The 21,230-nt window shown below is 44.9% G+C and overlaps 1 protein-coding gene across 6 annotated transcripts in view; it reads left to right on the forward strand.

Annotated features, from left to right (window-relative positions):
- The window catches only part of KCNMA1 (potassium calcium-activated channel subfamily M alpha 1), a 757,357-nt gene that overhangs the window by 624,235 nt on the left and 111,892 nt on the right, over positions 1–21,230 (forward strand). For 2 of the 6 annotated variants that reach the window (XM_081250585.1, XM_081250586.1), the window contains exon 19: positions 6,796–6,969. The exons of the other annotated variants lie outside the window; for them this stretch is intronic. In XM_081250585.1, coding sequence (XP_081106711.1) covers positions 6,796–6,969 — 174 coding nt within the window. The remainder of the gene's footprint in view (positions 1–6,795; positions 6,970–21,230) is intronic. 6 annotated transcript variants of the gene reach the window in all.

Below are 21,230 nucleotides of genomic sequence, written 5' to 3' on the forward strand. Positions count from 1 at the left end.
ATCTACTACTTACCTATTTTCTTTTTCTGTATAACAAACCCAGTCTAATGATTTACATTTTCTCCCCCAGCCTCTAAATATTTGCCAAAAGGTGGACTCCTAGGGGACAAGTCATGTCTAAATTGCTGTGTTTGAAGGAATTTTCTTTAACTTCTAATCATTGACATATTTTTGATTTATTTTCTTTCTCTTTGCTGCCTTGGAATACTGCCCCTACTCTATTTTAACTGCACACTGGTAGTGATATATTGTGAGTAAAACGGGTTCCCAGCAGCCCGGAGTCCAGTTCCCCCTGTCTTTCTCTAGAAGAGATACTTCTTTTATTTTCTGTACAGTTGCAGTTTCTTTTTTCTTTTGGTATTTATGTTGCATGTAGCAGTGACATCATGCCCCAACTCCGTCTGCAGAGTAGCCTGGAGCTGGAGAACCCTGCGAGCAGGCAACCCCTTTCTGTTCATCCACCTGCCCCCCCACCCAACCCCCGCCAGCCTCTTGCCAGCTTCTGGCGCTGTCTTATTTTTCCACTTGAAAATAAGACCTTAACAACAGTGTTTCTCTTGAAGGCCTTGTCTCAGGACCTTTAGGGGACACTGAGTCAGCTGAGGTAATTACCACTAGCTCTAGATGCTTTGTCAATTGGGGTTCATTGTCATGCTTGCCTTTGATAAATTATACTTGGTCTCCTCTGCTATTAAGCTTGAATCCCTATCCTGAAGGAAACACATATGCTACATATATATTCCTGTGTTGTGATATATATGATATGTACCAGTACTTTATATGTAAAAATGTACATTTTTATATATAAGCGTAGAGATATTTTATAGAGAGAGTGATGTATTTATTACACCATATGTGCCTCTCTATACGAGAAAGTGCTTGAGAGAGAATTAATTGGACACCCAGCTTTGGGACTGTAAGTATCTAAATTGCCTTACTGGAGACAAGTATTTCTACAGTGGTAATTATTTCCTATAGTCTATGAAGCACCTTGCTTTAAAATAAAATTTCTCCCTCAGTAATACCTACTAGGACATACCTAGTTCCTCTCTGGGTGTTAGGCATCTTGCAAGATCCATTTACTTGTTTAAGGAAGAAAAAGATGGCTTGAAGAGAACATTCCATTTCATTAATGAGCTACGTAGAAGCCAGAATGAGTAAATATAAGTCTCTGAGCCCCTGAATTACTCCCGGAAGAGGACCGTCTCTCCCTGCAAGCTGTGGCAATCGATGAGGAGCTTGTAGGCCAGTATTTCTGTGTGTGACTTAGAGCAGTGCTGCTTTCAGCGGCACCAGCGATGAGCATCCATCTTTACTCACCTACAAGAGACCCAACCTGCAGACCAGTCCAGCGGCCCTGGAATTTGCAGGAGATGTCTCCGCACCTGGTCCTCTCCTGCTCCTTTGCAGAAGAAGAGGCAAGTTGGTCATCTGGTTTGGGCTTAGTCTTCACAGTTTGAGGGTACGGAATGCTCAATGTACCAACAAAACAAAACAATGACCTTCTTCAGTTCAGAGCAAACTTCTGCCCAAATTGACTCCATGGCTCCCTTTATCTGCAGAACACCTTGAAAAATGACTTCAGGGCATGAACCACGTTCCTACCTGCAGAGCTGCCTACTGTATCGAATGATCTTTCAGAACTGGAGGGAAACCGTGATGTCAATCAACAAACAACTCTCGTGCCAAATTCCTCTGTCTTCTCCAGCCACAATATGGTGTTGAGGGAGGGTCAGCTAGTTTGGTGTGCTCTCTGCTGCTGACATTAACCAGCTTTTTCTTTCCCTTCTTTCCGTTCTTGGAAGGTTTTTCTCCTTCCTCCAGAAGCTAATCAGAGGAATTTTGCTAAGTGAAGACATCGTTCCTCATTTATAGGACCTGAAAGAATGCTCTTGGATTCCCACTGCCCCATCAAACAAATGCCTTCACCATTCACCTCGGTGGACATTTTCTTCCATGGATATTTTAACTTAAAATTGTATTGCTGCCGAGCATATGAAGAGCAGCTCCAGAGTTAAGGCTTGGAAATAATCCTTCCTTCATTGGGTTGATTTTAAACAGGAAGTTGCAATCTGACAAGTGTCTGTGAATTGAATGGCAGGTTTTTTTTTATTCTGCCCCAGTCTTGCCTTGAATTGCTCCATTTGAAACCTAAAATATTTTTCCCCCAGCAGTTGGGAAAATGTCACCTGAGCTTTTCAGTTCAGCACTGCTTTCCTTGCCCCTTCCAACCCACCCTGGAAATTAAGATTCTACAGTTAGAAATTGGCTGACACTTTGGTTGCTGGTGCAGGAGGCAGATGGAGCTGAGAGCAGGATGGGGTCCAGCTCCCCCTTCCATTCCAGGCTTGGCTCCAAAGGGCTAACCAGCAGAGAACCTGAACTTGACAATCGATTGTCCGTTTGACACAAGGAAAGAGCAGTAACTAAGCTACATCTACAGCAGCCCCTTCTCTACAGGTTTTCTTTCTCATGATTGAGACCTTTGAATATATAAGAAAAGTTGTCCAAAAGTACGCAGGGGAAATCTTCCAGTTCTCAATCTTCCAGTAAATGGCTTTGATGAAGTCCATGAGGGAAATGCTTTTATTTTGTCTCTACAAATAGCACTAGGAAGTCATAATGGAAACATTGGATGAATATCCACTTCATCGTGGGGAAGGCAAGCACATAAAAGCTTTTTCTCAAACTGTAAAACTTCTAGGACAGAGTTCTTGGAGGAGAAAGGTGAGACCCAGGGTCTTGGCAACTGCATAACCTCTTTGCATCTGTGGCGCCAGTCCAAGAACAAGAACCTGATGATGTGGGCCAAGGAAAAAACTGAGTCTGCAGAGGCTTGTTTCTGCTTTCTCCGAGTTAAGTCGGCCAATGAGGGCAATTAATTGAGCATAAAGTTCCAAGAGTACTAAGATGGAATGACAAGTAGCTGCAGCATTAACACCTCTGAGAGACACACTCTTGTCTGTTCCCTGTCTCAGGAAGCTACAGCAGGGCTTTAAGGAGACCCAGCCAGCTGGTGCTGAAGTGGTCCTGCTCTGCAGACTGTGGCTGCAGAGCCGATGTGCTTGCAAGTTGCCACTTTTGACCACTCTAGGACCATGTCCTAGAACCTCTCTCGCCTTCATCTCCGCTCTTTTTTAAACATCTGCTGTGGATTGGGAGAAGCCATTGAATTGAAATGACGCTGCACGTTTCAATTCTTAAGAGGTACACAGCATCCTCTCCCAGCTAGTTCAGGTGGTCTGTTAACTAGCTGCACTTCCACATAGATCCACTAGATGTCCTCACAGATCTACTTAGTATTACCATTGAGATCCTGGGGAAAACTCCCTTTTCTGAGGATGGAGATTGAGGAAGAGAGCATTGGGTGACTGGATAAAAAAGAAAATCAGCAAACACCAGAGGAGAGAGGGCACTTTATGTGGCCAGGGAGTAGATAGGAAACTTACTTCTGTTTTAAATAAATACTGAGACTTTCAAAATTGCTCCTTGAAACCTAACCTTGGGAGTTTTAAGTGGCACTCTGATATCTGAAATTAACCTTCGAACCTACATCAGCTCTAGAAAAGGAAACAATCATGGAGACATGGAAATAAAATACTGGTTGTTCTGGATATCCACAATTCACTGAAACAAAACTGAAGGATTAGGAAGCAGAGAGTGTCAAGGGGGATGAGGGATGGTATTTTCCAAAGTCGGAGGTCCACGACTTAATTTTGATACAATTTTATTTTACAACTTGAGAGTATAGTTTTACACACAGAGTATCCACTTCTCCTGGAACAGCTACCACCAGAGAGTCAAATCCTCATCCATTTTTAGTTAAAGAGCTTATTTGTGACTCACAAAATGGCCCAGAGGAAGGCTCTTCCTGGCTGGGACACACATCCTTCAAGCCTGATGGATCACAACCACCAGATGGGAGGTCAGAATGGGCCTTACCTTTTAAGAAAGTGGACCCAGAAGTATGTAGGTGAAGACACCCGATAGGGGGTCAGTGAAAATGGACTATTCCCGAAGTAAAGCAAAAGAGCCAACCTCGCAGTTGGTGGCACCTTGGTCTAGACATTGTAATAATTCACAAAGGTTTGTCAATGTGTGGGGCTCAATCATTTTTAACTGTTTCTGTCCTGTCTTTGAGCCTCTCATCCATCATTCTTGCTGATTTTTTTTTTTTTTCCTTTTTGTGGTGGTGCTTGTTTGTCTTCTGAGATTTCTATTTTGGATTTGGTGTGACTGTAAAACTGATGACTGGGAAGGAATGAAGAGAAATAGCATGTTTTCTTTTTTATGCATTTACTGCTTTGGAATGTGAGTGCTTACAATTAACATTTAATCTTCTTATAGCAAATGGTTTTTTTGCTGCTTTGATTACCAATTTCAGCTTGTTCCTGCATGCTAACACTATGAAATTTTAGAACAATGCATGGTCTCCAGAAGAGCCAACAATAACAATTGCAAACAGTCCCTGAGAGGCACTGGTTTGAAGTTGTGTTTCCTCCTGAACCCTTATCAAGTAGGAGGTTTCAACCACCCATTATGATGGGCTTACCTCTGACAAAATCATTTTGAAAGTTATTCCACCCCCATCCTCCCTCCCCTTGTCCTTAAAGACGGTATATATATAAGAACTTTCTTTCCCTATAAATGTGTCAGAGTCTATTATTGTATATGAACCCAAAATGGCAGTATGGAAACGAAAACCAGGCACTGTTGCTAATGAGAAGCATAGCATTTCAGAGTTTAATGGGCTTCTCTTCTGCTACAGCATTTGATTAAATTTTTTTCAAAACAATTTATCTACAGCAAAACAAAAAATCATCTTCGTTTCCCTCTGTATAAATAATAAGTCAATATTTCCAGTAAAAGAACTAAGAAGGAAAAAACAAGCAAGTGGTCTGCGAGTTGTACACCAGATCTGGATGCATTTAAAATAACTTTATTTTCATGTCTTCAACTGAAGACTGTTTTGCCTTTCTCGACTTCGACAACTGCTGTTTGGGGTGTCTGGGCAATCCCACCGTGCCTTCTAAATTCTTCTGATTCAAATGCTATAGTGGAACTTTTTCTTTTTTCTTTTTTTTCATGAAAGCTAAGCTCAGGAATGATGTCCCACGCATTGAACAGGGCTGGGGCTGCATGATGATGATCTGAACAACTGACTAGCTAGGATGCCAAAAGAACATGTCGCTAAAAGTGTGAGCCAGGATTACAGGAATGGAGTTGCTGCTGAAGGGATCTCTCATTCATCTGCCCCAGTGCCTGTTCCTCACAGTCATAATGTTACCCCTGCTTGACAAATAGACTGTATGGCACGTCATAAAGGTCTTAGAACAGGACTTGACCCATTGGAGAGATTTAAACCCCTCTTCCTGGTGACTGTAACATTCAAAACCACTAGCCATATTTTAAAGTAAGAGTGCAACCATTTCTCCACTAAGAAAAAAAACGATGGGGGAAAAATGATTTTCACAGTGGAAGGTGTGGGCACAGGGAATAACACCTCTCCAATTCAGCTGACTATTTGGCTGTGATGCTTGGAATAAACATGAATTCTTCTCCCATGTTATGAAAGGAGCAGGCAGGTTCATGCTAAGGATAAACCAAGATGTTTGCCTGCTGTAGCGTCAAAATGAGGTACAAAAAGCTTCTCTTGTACTGAAATATAAATTGGCTTGAAGGGTGAGGGTGCAGGGCCTTGAGAACTATTACAGTGATGTCCAACGACTTCTGTACGTTAGCACTCAAGTTGGATTCCCAGGCAGTGCAGAACCTATGATATTAGCTTGAGAGGAGCTATCAGTGCCTTGCGCAAATCTTAGTAAGATATTTTACGTGGGATCTATTCTCTCGTTTCATGTTTTGTAATTTTTCATCTATTTTTGGCCGATATTTTCTATCTAAGAAAAAAATATGGTTAACCAATAGCCCGATAACTTTCTGAATTTTTTTTTGCGGGGGAGAGAAGAGCAGATGCGATTTTCAGATTCTCTCAGCTTCAAGCAGAAGATACACCCATGAGTAGCTAAATGCATTGCAATAGACCAACATCTCATATGCTTTGGGTGATTTCTTATTTGTGAACTGCCTTTAATGTCAAATAGGCAGCGTTAGCCTTGAGGAGCTGCATTTCTTATATGGACAGACTTGGGTATTTGCTCTGTCAAGAGTAAATTTAAATTCCTGTAGGCATCATGTAAACTCACTCTGGGGAAGTTCAGCAGAGGCATCCTCAGATTCTATATTAACACATAATCGTTTCATATCTAATTGGATGAAAGCTTGTCCCAGCCTCTGCCTAATGCCCAGAAATGGATGGAAATTAGAAAGCCTACATACTAGATATTTTTGCATCTTGCAAAAACCATTTATTGTATGCAATAAGCAATTAATTGGTTGGCTGTGTGTATTTTTTGTCCTCCTGTATTAATTGTGCCAGGGGAAAAAATGTTGGTTACATTTTTGCTGTCTCTAATGTGTGCTGCTTCTCATCCAACAACCCGATTGTCATCAGCCATGTCCTTTCCCGTGGTCACCCGCTTTACCCAGGGTAGAAAAATAATATGCAACAGCCTTGGGGGACTCTACAGGCAATTGATATTTTCTCTGCTTTTTCCAATGTACAACCAAAGTGTTACCAACAGTTCTCTCTGCATTTTTTTTCTGGGTCAAGACTGTTAACGTGAACTAAGACCTGTGTTCAATCCCTTCAGCTCCCTTCCAGCTGCCTTGCTGTGTGTGACCTTGCCATTAACTACCGCTCTTCCTCTCGTCCCATCCAACCCATGGTTATAGCCAAGATGTCCATCTACAAGAGAATGAGACGGGCATGTTGTTTTGATTGCGGACGTTCTGAGCGTGACTGCTCGTGCATGTCAGGCCGTGTGCGTGGTAACGTGGACACCCTTGAGAGAGCCTTCCCACTTTCTTCTGTCTCTGTTAATGATTGCTCCACCACTTTCCGTGCCTGTAAGTTTAACCCCAACACATACAGTTCCATGTCTGTGCTGTCTGTGGCATCACCCCCGTCTCGTGTCGTGCCCTGTGGTGCTGTGAGTCAGTCGGGCTGATGTTTTCCTCCCAGTGTATGTGGTGATGTGTTGCCCTCGCTGCCTGTGTCACTGCGTACGTGCTGGGGAGGCCTCCCTCCCTATTCTGTGAACTTGTTGTGTTTCTTGTAAGAGCGTGCAGGCTGTGATATTATAATCCAGTGATATTATTCCTCTTTCCTTTAAGTAAATATGCTTGGAAATAAATGTGGAAGCACAGCAAACACTATATTGATACAGAGATGCATGGAAATGTATATCTTACTATTTGGGGAAGGGTTAGACATCGGATTGGGTTGAAAGGAGGAAGGAAAACGGTTTAGAGAGAACAAGCCAACTCTGGCATGAAATTGCTTTTAGTGAACTTGGATACTTTCCAAAATATAACAGGGTTTCAATGCAGATGGGTTTTGTTTTTTTTTTTTACTGTGTCCCCCTAACCTGTATCTCATTCCTCCAGTGCCAGATTGCCTACTATGCTCTGAAAAAGAATCTGCCAACCTATACAGACCGCTGGTTTCTAGAGCTTCCCCTCAAAAAGATGACTCATTCAAAGGATCAGTCCATTAATATCTTTCATTTTTTCCTGGAAATATAGCCCCCTGTTTAAGGTATCTTGTAGCAATTGTGATTCCAAATAACAACAAAAATCATAAGCCGAGAAGCTCCGTGGTTTCCTTGAGTCCATCGTGCAGCCTTGGGGTCAGTCTTTGCCCCCCGCAAGTTCAGAGGTGTTCAGGAGTCTCTCAGGGTCTTGCAGTGGCAGCTGGCGAGGCTGAGCTACACCAGATTCCCGAGCACCTTTCCCTGCCCCCACACTATCTTTGTCTTCAGCATGGACTTTGCTTGTGTTTTACTGACATGGTACATGGGTGATGCTACTGAAAGCTCCAGCTTGTTCACTGAGGGGCCTCATCTAAGGGCAGAAGAGGTTGTGCTTTGCTTGAGGATTTGGATACCTTAAAATATGGCTGTCACCTTATTTTCACATTTTTGGTAGCATGGGCGGTAGAAGACAATCCTTCTGTGTTCATTCCTTCCTCTTGAAAGCACCCACCATGTTTGCTGGTAACCATATTATCCGTTCTCTTTTCTTCCAAGTGCCCAGAGCTGGTTGAGCTAAATTTTCACCAGCAGCAGTTAATTTATACTGGCAACAAGGAGGGAAAAGAGTATGCGGTCCCAGCATGGTGTGCTTGTGTGGCAGTGATCTATGGGACGTCCAGGGCTGAGGGAGCCCTCACGTCACTGTATGCAGTGGAGTGTGCCATGCCCCGTGCTGAGGTTTGAAACCACAGTTCAGGTCTGAGACATTATTGTGCTTGGAGCGGTCTTAGAGGCATTTGGAAAAGTTCGATCTAGGACCAGTGAATCATCATCGTCTCTGATTTATGATTCACTGCTCCATCAGAACAGTGCCAAGGGACAGGATTCATTTTTTTAAAGTGATCCTGAATAGACGTGGTGTTGAGAGGGATTTTGGACTGTCCCATCGTATTGGCCTAAAATCCTAGGAAGGAAATTTCCTTTAAATCTTTCTTGCGCATGCCGTCGTACATGCCCTTACTCCTTTATTCTCATCACAGTTCTGTCTGGTTCCTATGACACCACCAAGGTGAACTCGGTCACGACCATGCAAAGAATTTGTTAGTTTACGATGTATGGCGAGACACCAGGTTCAAAGACAGGAGCTGGGGAGGAGGAGTGGAGGGGTGAGCTGTGGTGGCCCAGTTTGGCCACATCTCTTTGATTGATGGTGGTGAATGTAAGCACCAGCCCCCTCGGTTACCCATCTAAGGCACAACTTCTACTTTCACATAACCGCTAGGCTCTAAAACCTTGGCCAGGGATCCAGTGGAGAAAAGGAAGGAGCCACTCAGGCTCTAAGCTAAGGCCTGTGGTCATGTCTTGGCACCGGCCACCCATACCAATCACAGCAAATCTGTGTCCCCTACGTGAGGCCCATGATACCCAGTGTGTGCAATTTCCATCTTATCCAGGAGAAACCATAATTGAAGGGATTTCTCAGCTCTGCAATTTAATCCAAGTGTTGATGGAGGCCAGGAGGAGAAAAACTTGGGGTGGGATGGTCCCGTCTTCTCAGAAACATCCTGGGCATGAGACTGCTGTCTTTCTACCCCTCCAGCATCAGCTCCACCGTGGAAAATGTGGAGCTTTGGGCTGTGTGTGGAAGGCGTAACTGGTACTGACAGCTTGGGGGGGGTGGGGTTTGCCTCCTCTGTTTTCATCAGTCTCCCTGCCGTCGTCACTCCGTCAAACAAAAGCAGATTTCATCCATCCCTGTGTGAGTCCACTCACCTTTGACCATTAATAATAAGTTAGAAAAATCCATTCCAATTTGATCCCCTTCGTGGGCCCACATAAGCCCTTCTTCTCCAATTAAAGAATGTCTACGTCTACGCAGAATTCCTCTGGCAGAGCTCCAATAGCAATCCCCGGGCTTCCCTCACTGGTGGTGGGGTTGGGTGGTGCCCATTGGACAGAGCTGGTTGCCTCAAAGAGCGGTGGTGAGAGTGGGCTTTTCATTAAATATGAGCAGATGTGAAACGTAGAGGGTTTGACAATTAGAAATGGCAGGAGAAGGGCCCTTGAATCAAAGTGAGGTCAGATGGGTGGATCAGATTACTTCTCTTACATTCTTTAGTTGTTCTGAAAATCATTTTGAATTAGTGTCAGCGGAGCCGTGATGCGTTTTGCCCTTTGTCTTTTATGCTGGGGCTGTATTGTTTCCCAAGACACTCATTAAAGGTCATTATATTATTACAGAGCTTGCTTTGGTCACAGTTTCCCAGTTGAGCCAGTGTGCTCTGGGGACTGTCCGATTCCTTCTCTCTTGCCTTTCGTCTACCTCTTTACTATTTTTTTTTTTCTTTTAAGGGGAAAGATTTCCGTTTTCAAGGGACGGTAAATTGAAACACAAAGTCCCATTATGTGTTTTCTGAAGTGGGAAGAGAAGTAGCCAGTTCCCAGAGGAATGGCAATATATTAAAAGTGTTCACACAGTCTTAGAACTCTGCTTCCTAACAGCAAGCCCTGCCTGCATGTACCTCTCCTTGGAGGTGTGGCCCGTTACACGTTCCCCTTGTTGCTAAGTCACATACTTTTCTAACGGTGGTCCCCTTCTGTTGAGCTCACGGGATGTCAGGCCACACTGTGCTGACAAAAAGAGTTGCAGAGAAGGAGGACTCCTTTACAGAAGACTTAAAAAGCAGTAAGAGAAGTAACGCAAAGAGTGACCAGTAAGGGCTCATCACAAGACTATTCTATTTTTGGCAAGACAGAATCATTCAATATGGTGGGCTAGAATTGGTGTGCAGAGCATCATTTTTGGATTGTTCCAATTTTGTTTCTACTTTGGATGATCCTGGGCAAAAGTACCAGCTCTCTTAAAAGACGCTAATAGGGTATGGGCCCCAGACTTTCAACAAGTAGCTATGTTCTAGTACTGTCAAACATAAAAAATATATGGCTAGCGACATCCACACACCCATCAATATAGATTGAGGTTCTAATCTATTCCACTTCCCCTCCATATAATTTTGTAAAATAGTACCTTTTCTCTGTTCAGAATTTATTCGTGTTATTTCAGTCTTGCTCGATATCTGATTGCTAAGTCTAATAGAAAGGGGACAATTAAAATTATGATGCAGTGACAACATAAGACCCTATTGATTCAGACCTGCTGAGGACTGCCTGACATGATGCTGGTCACAAACCATCAGTAACCCTGACATGAACAAATTAATCATGTGCTCGAAGAGAAACGGATCTTTAAATTTGTGCTTGGAGATAGTTTTAGCCAAAGGACATGTGTAATCACTCACACCAACCTTTCAATTTACTAATAGTTTAAACCTGCACAATTACATACACCCACTTGCAAACTACTGTAGCTAATTTTAAGTGGTGCACGACTTTTCTTTCGGGTGTAAATATAATACAAGGAGGCATTCAGCTCCAATGGTTCAGTCGAGAGGAGAAGTCCAATACGATTAGGTTGAAGGGAGACATACCAAAATCAGTTTAGTGTAATCTTGAGTCTTGTCAGATAATAAACAAAAATCAGCTTATCCCGAGTAGCCTTTGGTTTGTACAGGCAGAGAATTAACATTGTCAATAGAACTAAAGTCACTCTACTAAACTAATGGCATCTCGAAGTACATAAAATCAGATACTGGGGCAGGGAGTGCAAATAGCTCTAGGAAGGTGTCTATAATAGGACACACCCTGTGCTGACAGTCTCCAGTGCCTGTTGCAGGGAGATTTAATTTAATAAGCTGTCTTTAAAAATCAACAGCCCATAATTATCTCAGTCCTTTTCTGTAGGTATAGTTTTGGGCGACTTTCTCAAGCTCCCCAGTCCTAAATTGTTTATTTTACTCTGGACCTTGAAAACAAAGACTCTCTCTTCTCACTACCACCATCAGTGATAGAAAGTAAGAAAACAGATAGGCAAAGCACTAATCAGTTTAATCACTGTTCTCCCTGTATTTTTTAAAGCCTGTTCATTCTGGGTCTTCAGTTTCTCCCATTTTCTCATGCTTACTGGTGCGGTGCCTTTCCCTCTCTCCCTCTCTCCCTCTCTCCCTCTCTCCCTCTCTCCCTCTCTCCCTCTCTCCCTCTCTCCCTCTCTCCCTCTCTCCCTCTCCCTCTCTCCCTCTCCCTCCCTCCCTCTCTCCCTCCCTCTCTCTCTCCCTCTCCCTCCCTCCCTCCCTCCCTCCCTCCTCCCTCCCTCTCCCCCCGTCTCTGTCTCTCTCTGTCTCTGTCTCTCTCTCTCTCCCCCCGCCCCCGCAACAATATCCATTTACTGCTGCTAACACTAAAGTACGCTTTGGATTCTGCCCTAGCTCTTTAGCTACCCTTGCCCCATGCCCCATTTGGCCATTTGCGCTTCATTGCAGGAAGTGAAAACAGGAAGGCAACTTGGTCTAGGCAGCCATTTGATCATTCCATGAGTAATGGACCTGGGAGGGCATCTTAGGGCACTTCTGTTGTTAGAAGGCAAGGCTACAGAAGCCAATGCCTCTCCTTTGATTTTCTGGTAGCCACATTCAGCAGCGGGGTGACACGAAGCACGATGCCTTCCTACTTGCTTATATGGTGGTCAGCTCATTGTAAGGCAGCCATCATGCTTGGACAAGGTTTCCTTTGAAAAGAATCCTTTTAATTGCCCATCTCTAAAGAGCTCCAAACAAACCATGTTTTTATTCATAATAAATAACTGGGTTTTTTTCAGTGTAGTGTCAGGTGAAGTAATTGACTTGCATTTTGAGACCCTGTTGTACTCTCCTCCTCCTCCAAAATAGTTGAATTCTTTAAGATAAATATGCTGTGAAGAGGTACCACATGTAGATGGAAGAGAAAGGGAAAAGTAGACAAACAACAGCCAACTTTTCACAAATCCTTTGAAGCAGAGCTGGGAGATAACAAGTAGAAAGGTCAGAAAGAGGAAAGGGTGCTCTGTGTTTACCCCCATCACTTGGACACCTCCCTCCCCAGGGATATGATGCTTTAATAAGTGACTGGGCTCCTCAAGGATGAACCAGAAAAGATGTTGGCATGCCACAAGTAAGCTAGGCAGAAGTCCTTATGCAAGGTGACATGGAAATTATGTTTGCATTTTTATTTCAGGACAGTGGCCAGTTGTCACCATACTCACCCTGACAGCTCCTACCACCAGGCAGTGGACTCTGCCTCTTACCTCCATGGAGGAGGGGAGAAGTGGCCAGTTAGCTCTCCATCCCCCCCACCCCCTGCTATCTCAGGCGACAGATGCCAGGGCCAGCCCGCCTTTCACTTGAGCTTTCTTGTCAAGGCTGTGCCTTGAGCCCAAATCCTGACCTTTACTGTATGAAATAAAGTACTGATGAACAAGCAGAGGTTTAGAATTAGAGCAGGCTTGGAGCAAATGTCAAGTCCATCTCTGCTTCCCTCCTCCACCTGCACCAGGAGCCTGGATTAGACCCAGGCTGGAGTTTGCAGCGCCTTAGGCTTTATGGGTCTGGGGAGACATAACTTATTAACAAAGAGTTATTAAATTTTTATCAATTTTACAACACAATGTAAATGCCTCCCATGAATCTACATTGTATTCATTATCATTTAAAACGTTAATTAAGTCAAAGTTACATTTAATTTCTCTCTAAATGGGCCTTTGGGAAGAGGCTCTTAGAAACATCTGTGGGAGCGTGCAGCTCGTGGAGACAGGGAATCCCCCAGCCCGCATTCAGGACAGCGCCCTGAGTTGATTGCTATCGCGTGTCTGTGGCTAATTTGTTGTGATGCACTGGGGCATTGTCTTGAATTAGCATCAGACCAAGGATGGTGTAAAGCCATCGGAGAGAGGCTTGCAGGGCGGCGGCCCAGGCTGCACCGCATCCTGCTTCCAAATCCCATCCAGATGGAAATGAGCAGTTGATGGGCATCGTTCTGGTCTCAGTCAAACCTGGGGATCCTCCCTTCTCATACGGCGACCATCATTTCAGTTGGATGCGCCTTGATCTGAGATGGACATTTGTCATCTGGCCCAACAAATTTAGGACATTTGCCAGTGTGCTTACAGGCAAGTTCTCAGTGCTTGGGATCTTTGATTCACATTTAAGCCTAGAAACGATGGAGCACAGAACAATGGAATGGGAACCGTTTTCTGAATAGAGTGGATGTAGAGATTACAAACATGTCATACTCATCGGTGAGGAGGAAAGAAGAGTGAAGCCTACTAAGATTTGCTGAAAAATTGCTTTCCTCTTCTGAAGCGAGGTTGACACCTCTGCTATTAGTGTGTGTGTATTCCTAGGAACCAAGGCTTATGTGGTGGTGCTGGGAAATGGCCAACTGCTTAGCTTGGATTCACGTTAAGACTAGACTTAGTGTCTACTCTTACTGTATGCAGGGGACTCTGCCAGCCCTGCAAGGAGGTGTGTGTATGTGGATACGTGTACATTAGTTACTGTTGTTATTGTCAAATTGAACCCACACGTAGCATTTGCTGCATTGCAGGCACTGCTCTGTGCCCTGTACAGATATTATTTAATCCTTACCATGGGGTAGGTAGTAACTGTTATTTGCCACTGAGGCCACTGTAAACTGAGGCATCTGTGCATTGACAGATGAGGCAACTGAGGCACAAAGAGGCTAAGTGACTTGCCAAGGGTCACATAGTGAGTCAGTGGTGGGGCTGGCATTTGAGGATAGGCTGGACGGTTGGTGCTTCAGTCTAGGGAGCAAACCGAGTTACTCATTTCCTTACTCAGTTGAAGAAGATGGGTATATCGGTCTGTCTCCAAAGAAGGAGAAGAAAGATGAGGATTCCAGTCCTGAGAGCTGGAGACAGTGTGGGAGGCGTTGTGAGAGAGGGGCGCAAACTGCTTGGCAGTGCAAAGGCCCAGAGGTCACCTCCTGTTGGTCAGCCGAGGAAAGGTCCCACAGGAGAGGACAGTTCAGATGTGCATTGGAGGATGGGAGGCAAAGGGTGTCCTGCCTGACAGCATGAGAGAAGGCATGGCAGTGGAGGGGGGTGCCGAGGGCTGGAGCCTCCTGTCTAACAGCTGGTCACCCAGTTTGGCTGGAGCTTAAGCCCTGTGCCTGGGAGCAAGGGGAGAGGAGCCTTGAAAGGTGAGTAGGGCCCTGTTATGGCACTGTATTCACACGTAATACAATAGAAAGCATTCAAGGTATTTGATCAGGGGAATGAACCACAGAGGCTTTGTTTTGGTAGGATTTCAATGGCGGCTCTGGGAAGAGGGGCTGGAGCTGAGGGCCTTGGGAGCCATCCTGTGAGGGTGGAGAAGACCAGCGGGGGCCGGGGGAGGGGGCTGGGGGGGGATGTGCTAGGAGGAGGCAGGAGTGAGCTGCTCCAAGAAGCCTGAGGAAGGAAGATGATCTAACGGCCTCTAGGACTCCCAGCTGAAGCACATTATCCAAATACAATTCCAAGAAGTTAAAATCATTTTAAAGAAATTTTAATTGATGGCGCTGAAGCGGTTGAATTCCATTAGTTAAATTTCTTGAGCTTAATTCTCCCCAGCTGACTCAGCAGTCATTGTGCTTCCCATTTGGGCTCTGTGGAGTGGTTGTCTTATTGGAGAATTTCCTGAGATCTTGGCTGGGCCTGGAGACCTACTGGACTGTCTCCACTGCCCCTGGTTTGGGGATCCACTCCATCTATTTTTTTTTTTTTTTGAACCAGTATTTCTTCTTCTTCCCTTACCAGCCTCTGCATTTCCAACAAGACCCACATCTTGAGTGTGTTGATGGGGGCAGAGCCAGGCAGCTCTGAATCACTGGCATGAATGGCCCTGAACCAGGCTGGGCGGCAGAAACAAAGCAATGAGGGCCACCAGCTGGGACATGTGGCCAGCCCTGAGGGTCGTGGCTCGAGCTGCCTGTGGTGGCTTCAGTTAGAGCTCCTGGGAATTCTTTTTTAAATCCCTGTGTATGGCAAGGTGACTTTCTCCTCCCATCTTTCTCAGGGAGATAGCACGTCTCCTTCCATCTATGGAGGGAAAAAAATAAAGTGCTTCACATCCCATTCACTGAAAATCCGCTGTTGTTTCCAACCACCATCGGACGCTGGTGGAAATACAAAACACATTCCCTGTGAAGTACGGCCACACAAAATCTGAGGAAGTCGTGTGGCATTTCTAAGTACCGTGGAGCAATTTTCTTTTCCTTTTTATTTCTCTGTGCACAAGAATTTGATCTGCGTTCATCGTGTCTGTATGTTAGCACCCATGACTGGAGATTTATGCACACCTTTGACCCCAGAGGGTCATTGAAACAGCACAGAAAAGCACGTGAGTCCTGAGCTCCCTCGAAGTGGTGGAGCGTGAGTGCTGAGAATGCCAACTCCTGGCATTCTCTCCGAGGTTTTCTCCTGAATCGACATTCTTTTCTCTTTTTTTTTGGCCATGCCGCACAGCTTGTGGCATCTTAGTTCCCTGACCAGGGATCAAACCCGCGCCCCCTACAGTGGGAGCACAGAGTTCCTAACCACTGGACTACCAGGGAAGTCCATCATGTTGAATTACCTAGGGAATCAAGGAATCCTCCATCCTTATATTTGCTTACCAGAGTTTTGCTTCCCTAGCCAAACACCTTTCCAAGGGGAATCTAACCGGACAGAAACAAGTTCAGCATTGTCAGACCCACACAGTTGAAATTTCAGAGAGCATCAAAAAGACCTTTTTGTAAATAGTCAGTGCCTGGTTTGCAGAGAGCTTCTAGACAAGCCCGTAGGTTTTTTTTTTGTTTGTTTGTTTGTTTTTTTTTTTTTACTGAGGAGACATTCTTCTGATCCCCAGCTCAGATGAGCTGGGGAAAAGGTCTGAAGATTCCAAGGTGGCCTTCCTTTTCTGACCATTTCATGTGCTCATCCGCGGGAGATGTCCTCCCACAACCAAGGGAAATAGCAAGAGAAAAATGCTTCTGGCCTCTTGGAGTAAAGCTGAAAGCCCTGCTTTTATCCCGTTCAACGCAGCAGGGTGAGTACCACCAAATACTCCAAAAGCTACAGAGAAAACCCTGTGCGAACTCAAAGTGGGAGCTTTTTTTTTTTTTTTTTGCGGTACGCGGGCCTCTCACCGTTGTGGCCTCTCCCGTTGCAGAGCACAGGCTCCAGACGTGCAGGCCCAGCGGCCCTGGCTCACGGGCCCAGCCGCTCCGCGGCAGCGACACGTGGGATGTTCCTGGACCTGGGCACGAACCCATGTCCCCTGCATTGGCAGGTGGACTCTCAACCACTGCGCCACCAGGGAAGCCCAAAGCGGGAGCTTTTGAGACAGGTCCGCGTCAGGGATGATCAGCTGCCCTGAACGACTTTGAAATGAAATGAGAAAGACTGCTCCTCAGAGCTGGAGCCACACAAGGTGGTACCTGCAGGGGCATCTGTAGACCACAGAGCAAGGGCCGTCTTCTGGGAGTGGAGCTGACTGCTTGCCTTAATGTGATCTTCCTTTGGGCCCTTGCCAGCTTTCTGGGCTGGAGCCAGTTGGATTGCACTCAGTCAAGGAAAGACCTGGGGGCTGCCTGCCTTTCCCTCCAAGGCCAGAAATGTACTGTGCTAGAATCCTTGGCTGGGCTTTGTATGTTGGCAAGAATACCTGAGTAGGAAGTGGCCTGAAGGATTCCAGTTCAGTAAATATTTGATGAGTGAAAGAACGGATAAATGAAGGGATTCTCAGCCATTGGTTAAAGGGATAGATGGTCAGCCAGAAGCAGGATGGCCCCGGATCTGTGAAGTTTCCTAAAACTTTCTAAGCCGCTTACAATATAGTGTGTGTGTAGATACAGGTAGAAATATAAAGATATACATATAGATACAGATATATAGTGTGTGTCTGTGTATGTAGATATAAAGATATAGATACAGATATATAGATATATATGTGTGTGCATATATAAATATAGATATATATAGTATGGGTATATACAGGTATAAAGATAGATACAGATATATAGATATATATATAGTGTGTGTATATATATAGATATATATAGGGTGTGTATTTATAGATATATAGATAAAGATATAGATACAGATATATAGATATATATAGTGTGTGTGTGAGTCCAATCTACTTGGATCCCAGTTGGAGATATCCCATAATTAGGATACAAGAAGATTCATAGGGGATAATGTAGCAAGAAAAAGGAAAACTAGGATGTAACTGAAGGATCTTGAAAATTATCAGCTAAGAGGTACAATCCATATTCTTTGTGAAGGTTAAACATTGGGAAAGAAGATCTAGAAACAAAGACTGAAAAAAAAATCACAGTAGGCAAAAACCCACCAATGTTTCAAGTGAGGAGAGACAGGGATAGCACCACACAAAGTGTCCCTGTGTATGTAGAGCGTGTATCCTAGCAAATCAAGGACATGTGACATTTGCATTTGGTTTTACTAATTTTGATGAACCTGATCACTTTCATGTGAGTCAGGGTGGCACAAAAATAATAATGCATCAGGTGGGACCAATATGAGAAAAGGGGCCCATTTGTAGAGAGCCGTAGCCATTTGCAGATGACCAAGTCAGCCTGCCAAACTGTGGAGACACATTTGAGGCCACGCTTGACTATTAAGATCATTGACTCTGACTTGAGGTGGGCAGATCCAATCGTATGGCACCCACGTGACAGTTCCTCCCACCCTGAGGTGTCTGAAGGCTGTGTGTCTCATGGATATTTTCTATCGTGTCATTTTTCTGTGTATTCTGCTCGAGACAAGGAGTGGGCAGGGAGCTTTCTTGATTGCTCACAGACCTCTCTCAGGCTGTACCAAGCATTCCCTTACCTTTGAGTGGCTTTGAATTGCTCTCTGCACTTTCTCAAGGTTGATCTGGCCATTTCTTCAGTGCAGATGAGTAAATGTCCACATATGGCTTGTAACATAACCAACTGAGAGAATGTGTCCATCAGGGATGCTTCCAAGCCAAAGCCCTAAACAGGTGTTACTGAAAAGGGAGGTACAATGACCTGCAGAGAAAAGGGACGTGCAGTGAAAATGACAGAATGAAACTTGCTAAGAGTGCAGACAGGGATGAGGTACAGACTCAGGTCATGTGGCCTGGAGGTTCTGGCATGCAGATGTGAAATATGCAAGGTGCTAGTTGCTGGAAGGGCCACTCCTTCACGGATTTCTTCCATGAAGACGAAGATGGGTTCTGATAGGCAGACATCTCCTGTCTTTTCTCTGAATCATAGTAGGGGATTCCCAAGCCATTCTCCTCACTGTGGGGTGAACTAAGTGATCTCCTTGGAAATTAAAGCCTGAAATTCTAGGAAAGCTTAGGGCAGGGAAAAGGAGAGAAGGGGTGAGAGTTGTGTGTTTTCTGGGAACTTTGAAATCAGTCCTGGTGCAGTCACGTTTTGATATGTTCACGAAATGGATGCTCAGTGGATGCTGACTACTATAAGAGTAATGCCTTGCACATGTATGAGTCCTCATACTTCTCAAGGCACCTGCATCCTCTTATTTTATCTAGGCAATCCCAGAATAGACGTCTTCCCTTACTGTTGTGGGGCTCTGGGCCAGCTCCAGAACCTCTCTATTCCTTAGTTTCCTCATCTGTAAAATGGAGATAATAATAGGACCTATCTCATGGACCAACTGTGACTCTGTGTCTCATCATTCCTCATCTTACTGAAACTACCTTAGGACTTTTCCATCTCTAAAATGGACATAGAGTTAGTGACATGGAGTTAGTTCAGTGTGTTTTCGGAAGATGAAGGTTGGAGAGCAAACAAGAGGGGAACAGATGTTGGGGAGAGAGAACATTTCTTTTAAATTCTATCCAAATTTCTTTTCTTGATGGTGTTCTTGATCTCAAACCATCTTTGAGGTCTGGATGGTGTTAAGGCTTCACATCATCACCTTTTCTAAATTTCTTTATGAGCAGTTGGGCTCTGCTGCTTGTTGATTTTCCCAGTAGTAAGATTAGTGCAAAGATCAGGGTCAAGACGGTGCCCAAATCTTTCACCCACGCCCTGCCTTGGCCTCTTTCTTTGAGCAGACCTGATGTGAGGACAGGTCTAGAGATGGATAGTTGCAATGGAGAGCACAAGGTTCATGAAACCCCAAATAGTTACTGCCTGACCTTTGCAGAAAGACACTTGCTGACTCCTGCTTTAAACACACAGTTCAAATGGAGCCATCTCTGTGATGACTTCTTGACTGCCCACCCCCCCGAACTCAGATGGATCTCTCTTCGGTAATTCTGTAACAACTCCTATAAGCCTCATTTAGAGCAGTTTTCATCTTGGGCCTTTTAGAAGTAAGCAACAAGCCACAGACAACTCTCAGTGGTCTTCGGATTCCTCTCAACGTATTGCATACAGCAGCCAAGGCGCACAGTAGGAATTCAACTCCTCTTTGCTGAATAACATGCACACTGTGTCAGGATTATGTTTCCATAGCTTCTTAGGCACGTATCTCGAGAGAAAAGAGGATCTTGAGCCTAGAGGTCTTGCTTCTTGTTCTCTCGTGCCATCTTGACCAAAACACTTGTTTCTGAACAGCTGCTTCCTTTGACTGCTGGAGCACTCTTGAAGAGCTGGGTTAGAATTAACCACTGCTTCTTTTGAAGAGAGCGCATTTCTTTCACTGCTCCTGCTGGGCATCGTGTTTGAGGCCCGTGGTGTTCTGTGGCAGATGTGGGGGTGTTGACGCATTCCCTTCCAGAAGTCGTCGGGTCTTTGCGTCTGGGTGGGGAGAGGTGCAAGTTAGGAACGCGCGTTAAACCCATTGTTTCGCTCCTTCCAGAGCGACCTCGTTCTGCCCTTCAGGTCCGCAATACGTTCCTAGCTCAGACAAGCTCCTTTCATCCAACTCTGACTCCCCATTAATTGAATTTATCCCAACTGCTCTGCAGGCCGGGCTTACATCTTTCATCACTCAGACCCGAGTCAGCTGTGGGGACCTTCTCTTGCTATGCTTGTACACTGGCTGACCCACTGGGAGTTACGTTGAGGCAGGGCAAGCCCCCAGCTCAAATCTCCACAGCCCTAAGCTCCCAGAGTCCCCCACACCCTCTGCATCTGCCTGAACTTGCTCCTGGTAACCCTGTCGGTCCACACAAGTCGGAAGCAGCTGAGGTGGGAGATGAGATGCTCTCTGCCCATGCTTGAGTCCCTACTCTTCAAGTCCCATGTGATAAGTAACTGGAGATGCTTTGAGTTTACAGGAGGCACTCTGACATTTGATTCTCTTAACACATATGCCTTAGCCAATTTAGGTGGAAGAACGGAATGTAAAGGGATTCCACAGTTTCCATCAGAAATAACAACATTGAGTGTGTGTGTGTGTGTGTGTGTGTGTGTGTGTGTGTGTGTTTTAAGGGATGCCCCTTTGGTTGCTGCATGAGCAATCTTTTTCATTGTAGTTGTTAGAGATTAAATCTCAATAACTTCTTGAAATTAGAGTGGGCTTCCCATCAGCCGAATGGGCAGTGGCACTCACTCGCTTCCAATAACAATCCAAGAACGGCCCAACCTTCTTCTTAAGCTCTTATCAGAGTGGTCGTTTTGCTTGAGATCAAATCAGGGCCACATAGGAACTGTCATTTTTCACTTACCGAGCCCTTTGATCCCATTTGGGATTTATTCGTTTCAAATGAAAAATCCGATTCCTATTGTATACATCTATCCTATAGAATGCTTTTTTAA

This window comes from Mesoplodon bidens (assembly GCF_964165515.1).
Source record: "Mesoplodon bidens genome assembly, chromosome: 1".
Lineage (NCBI taxonomy): Eukaryota > Metazoa > Chordata > Mammalia > Artiodactyla > Ziphiidae > Mesoplodon > Mesoplodon bidens.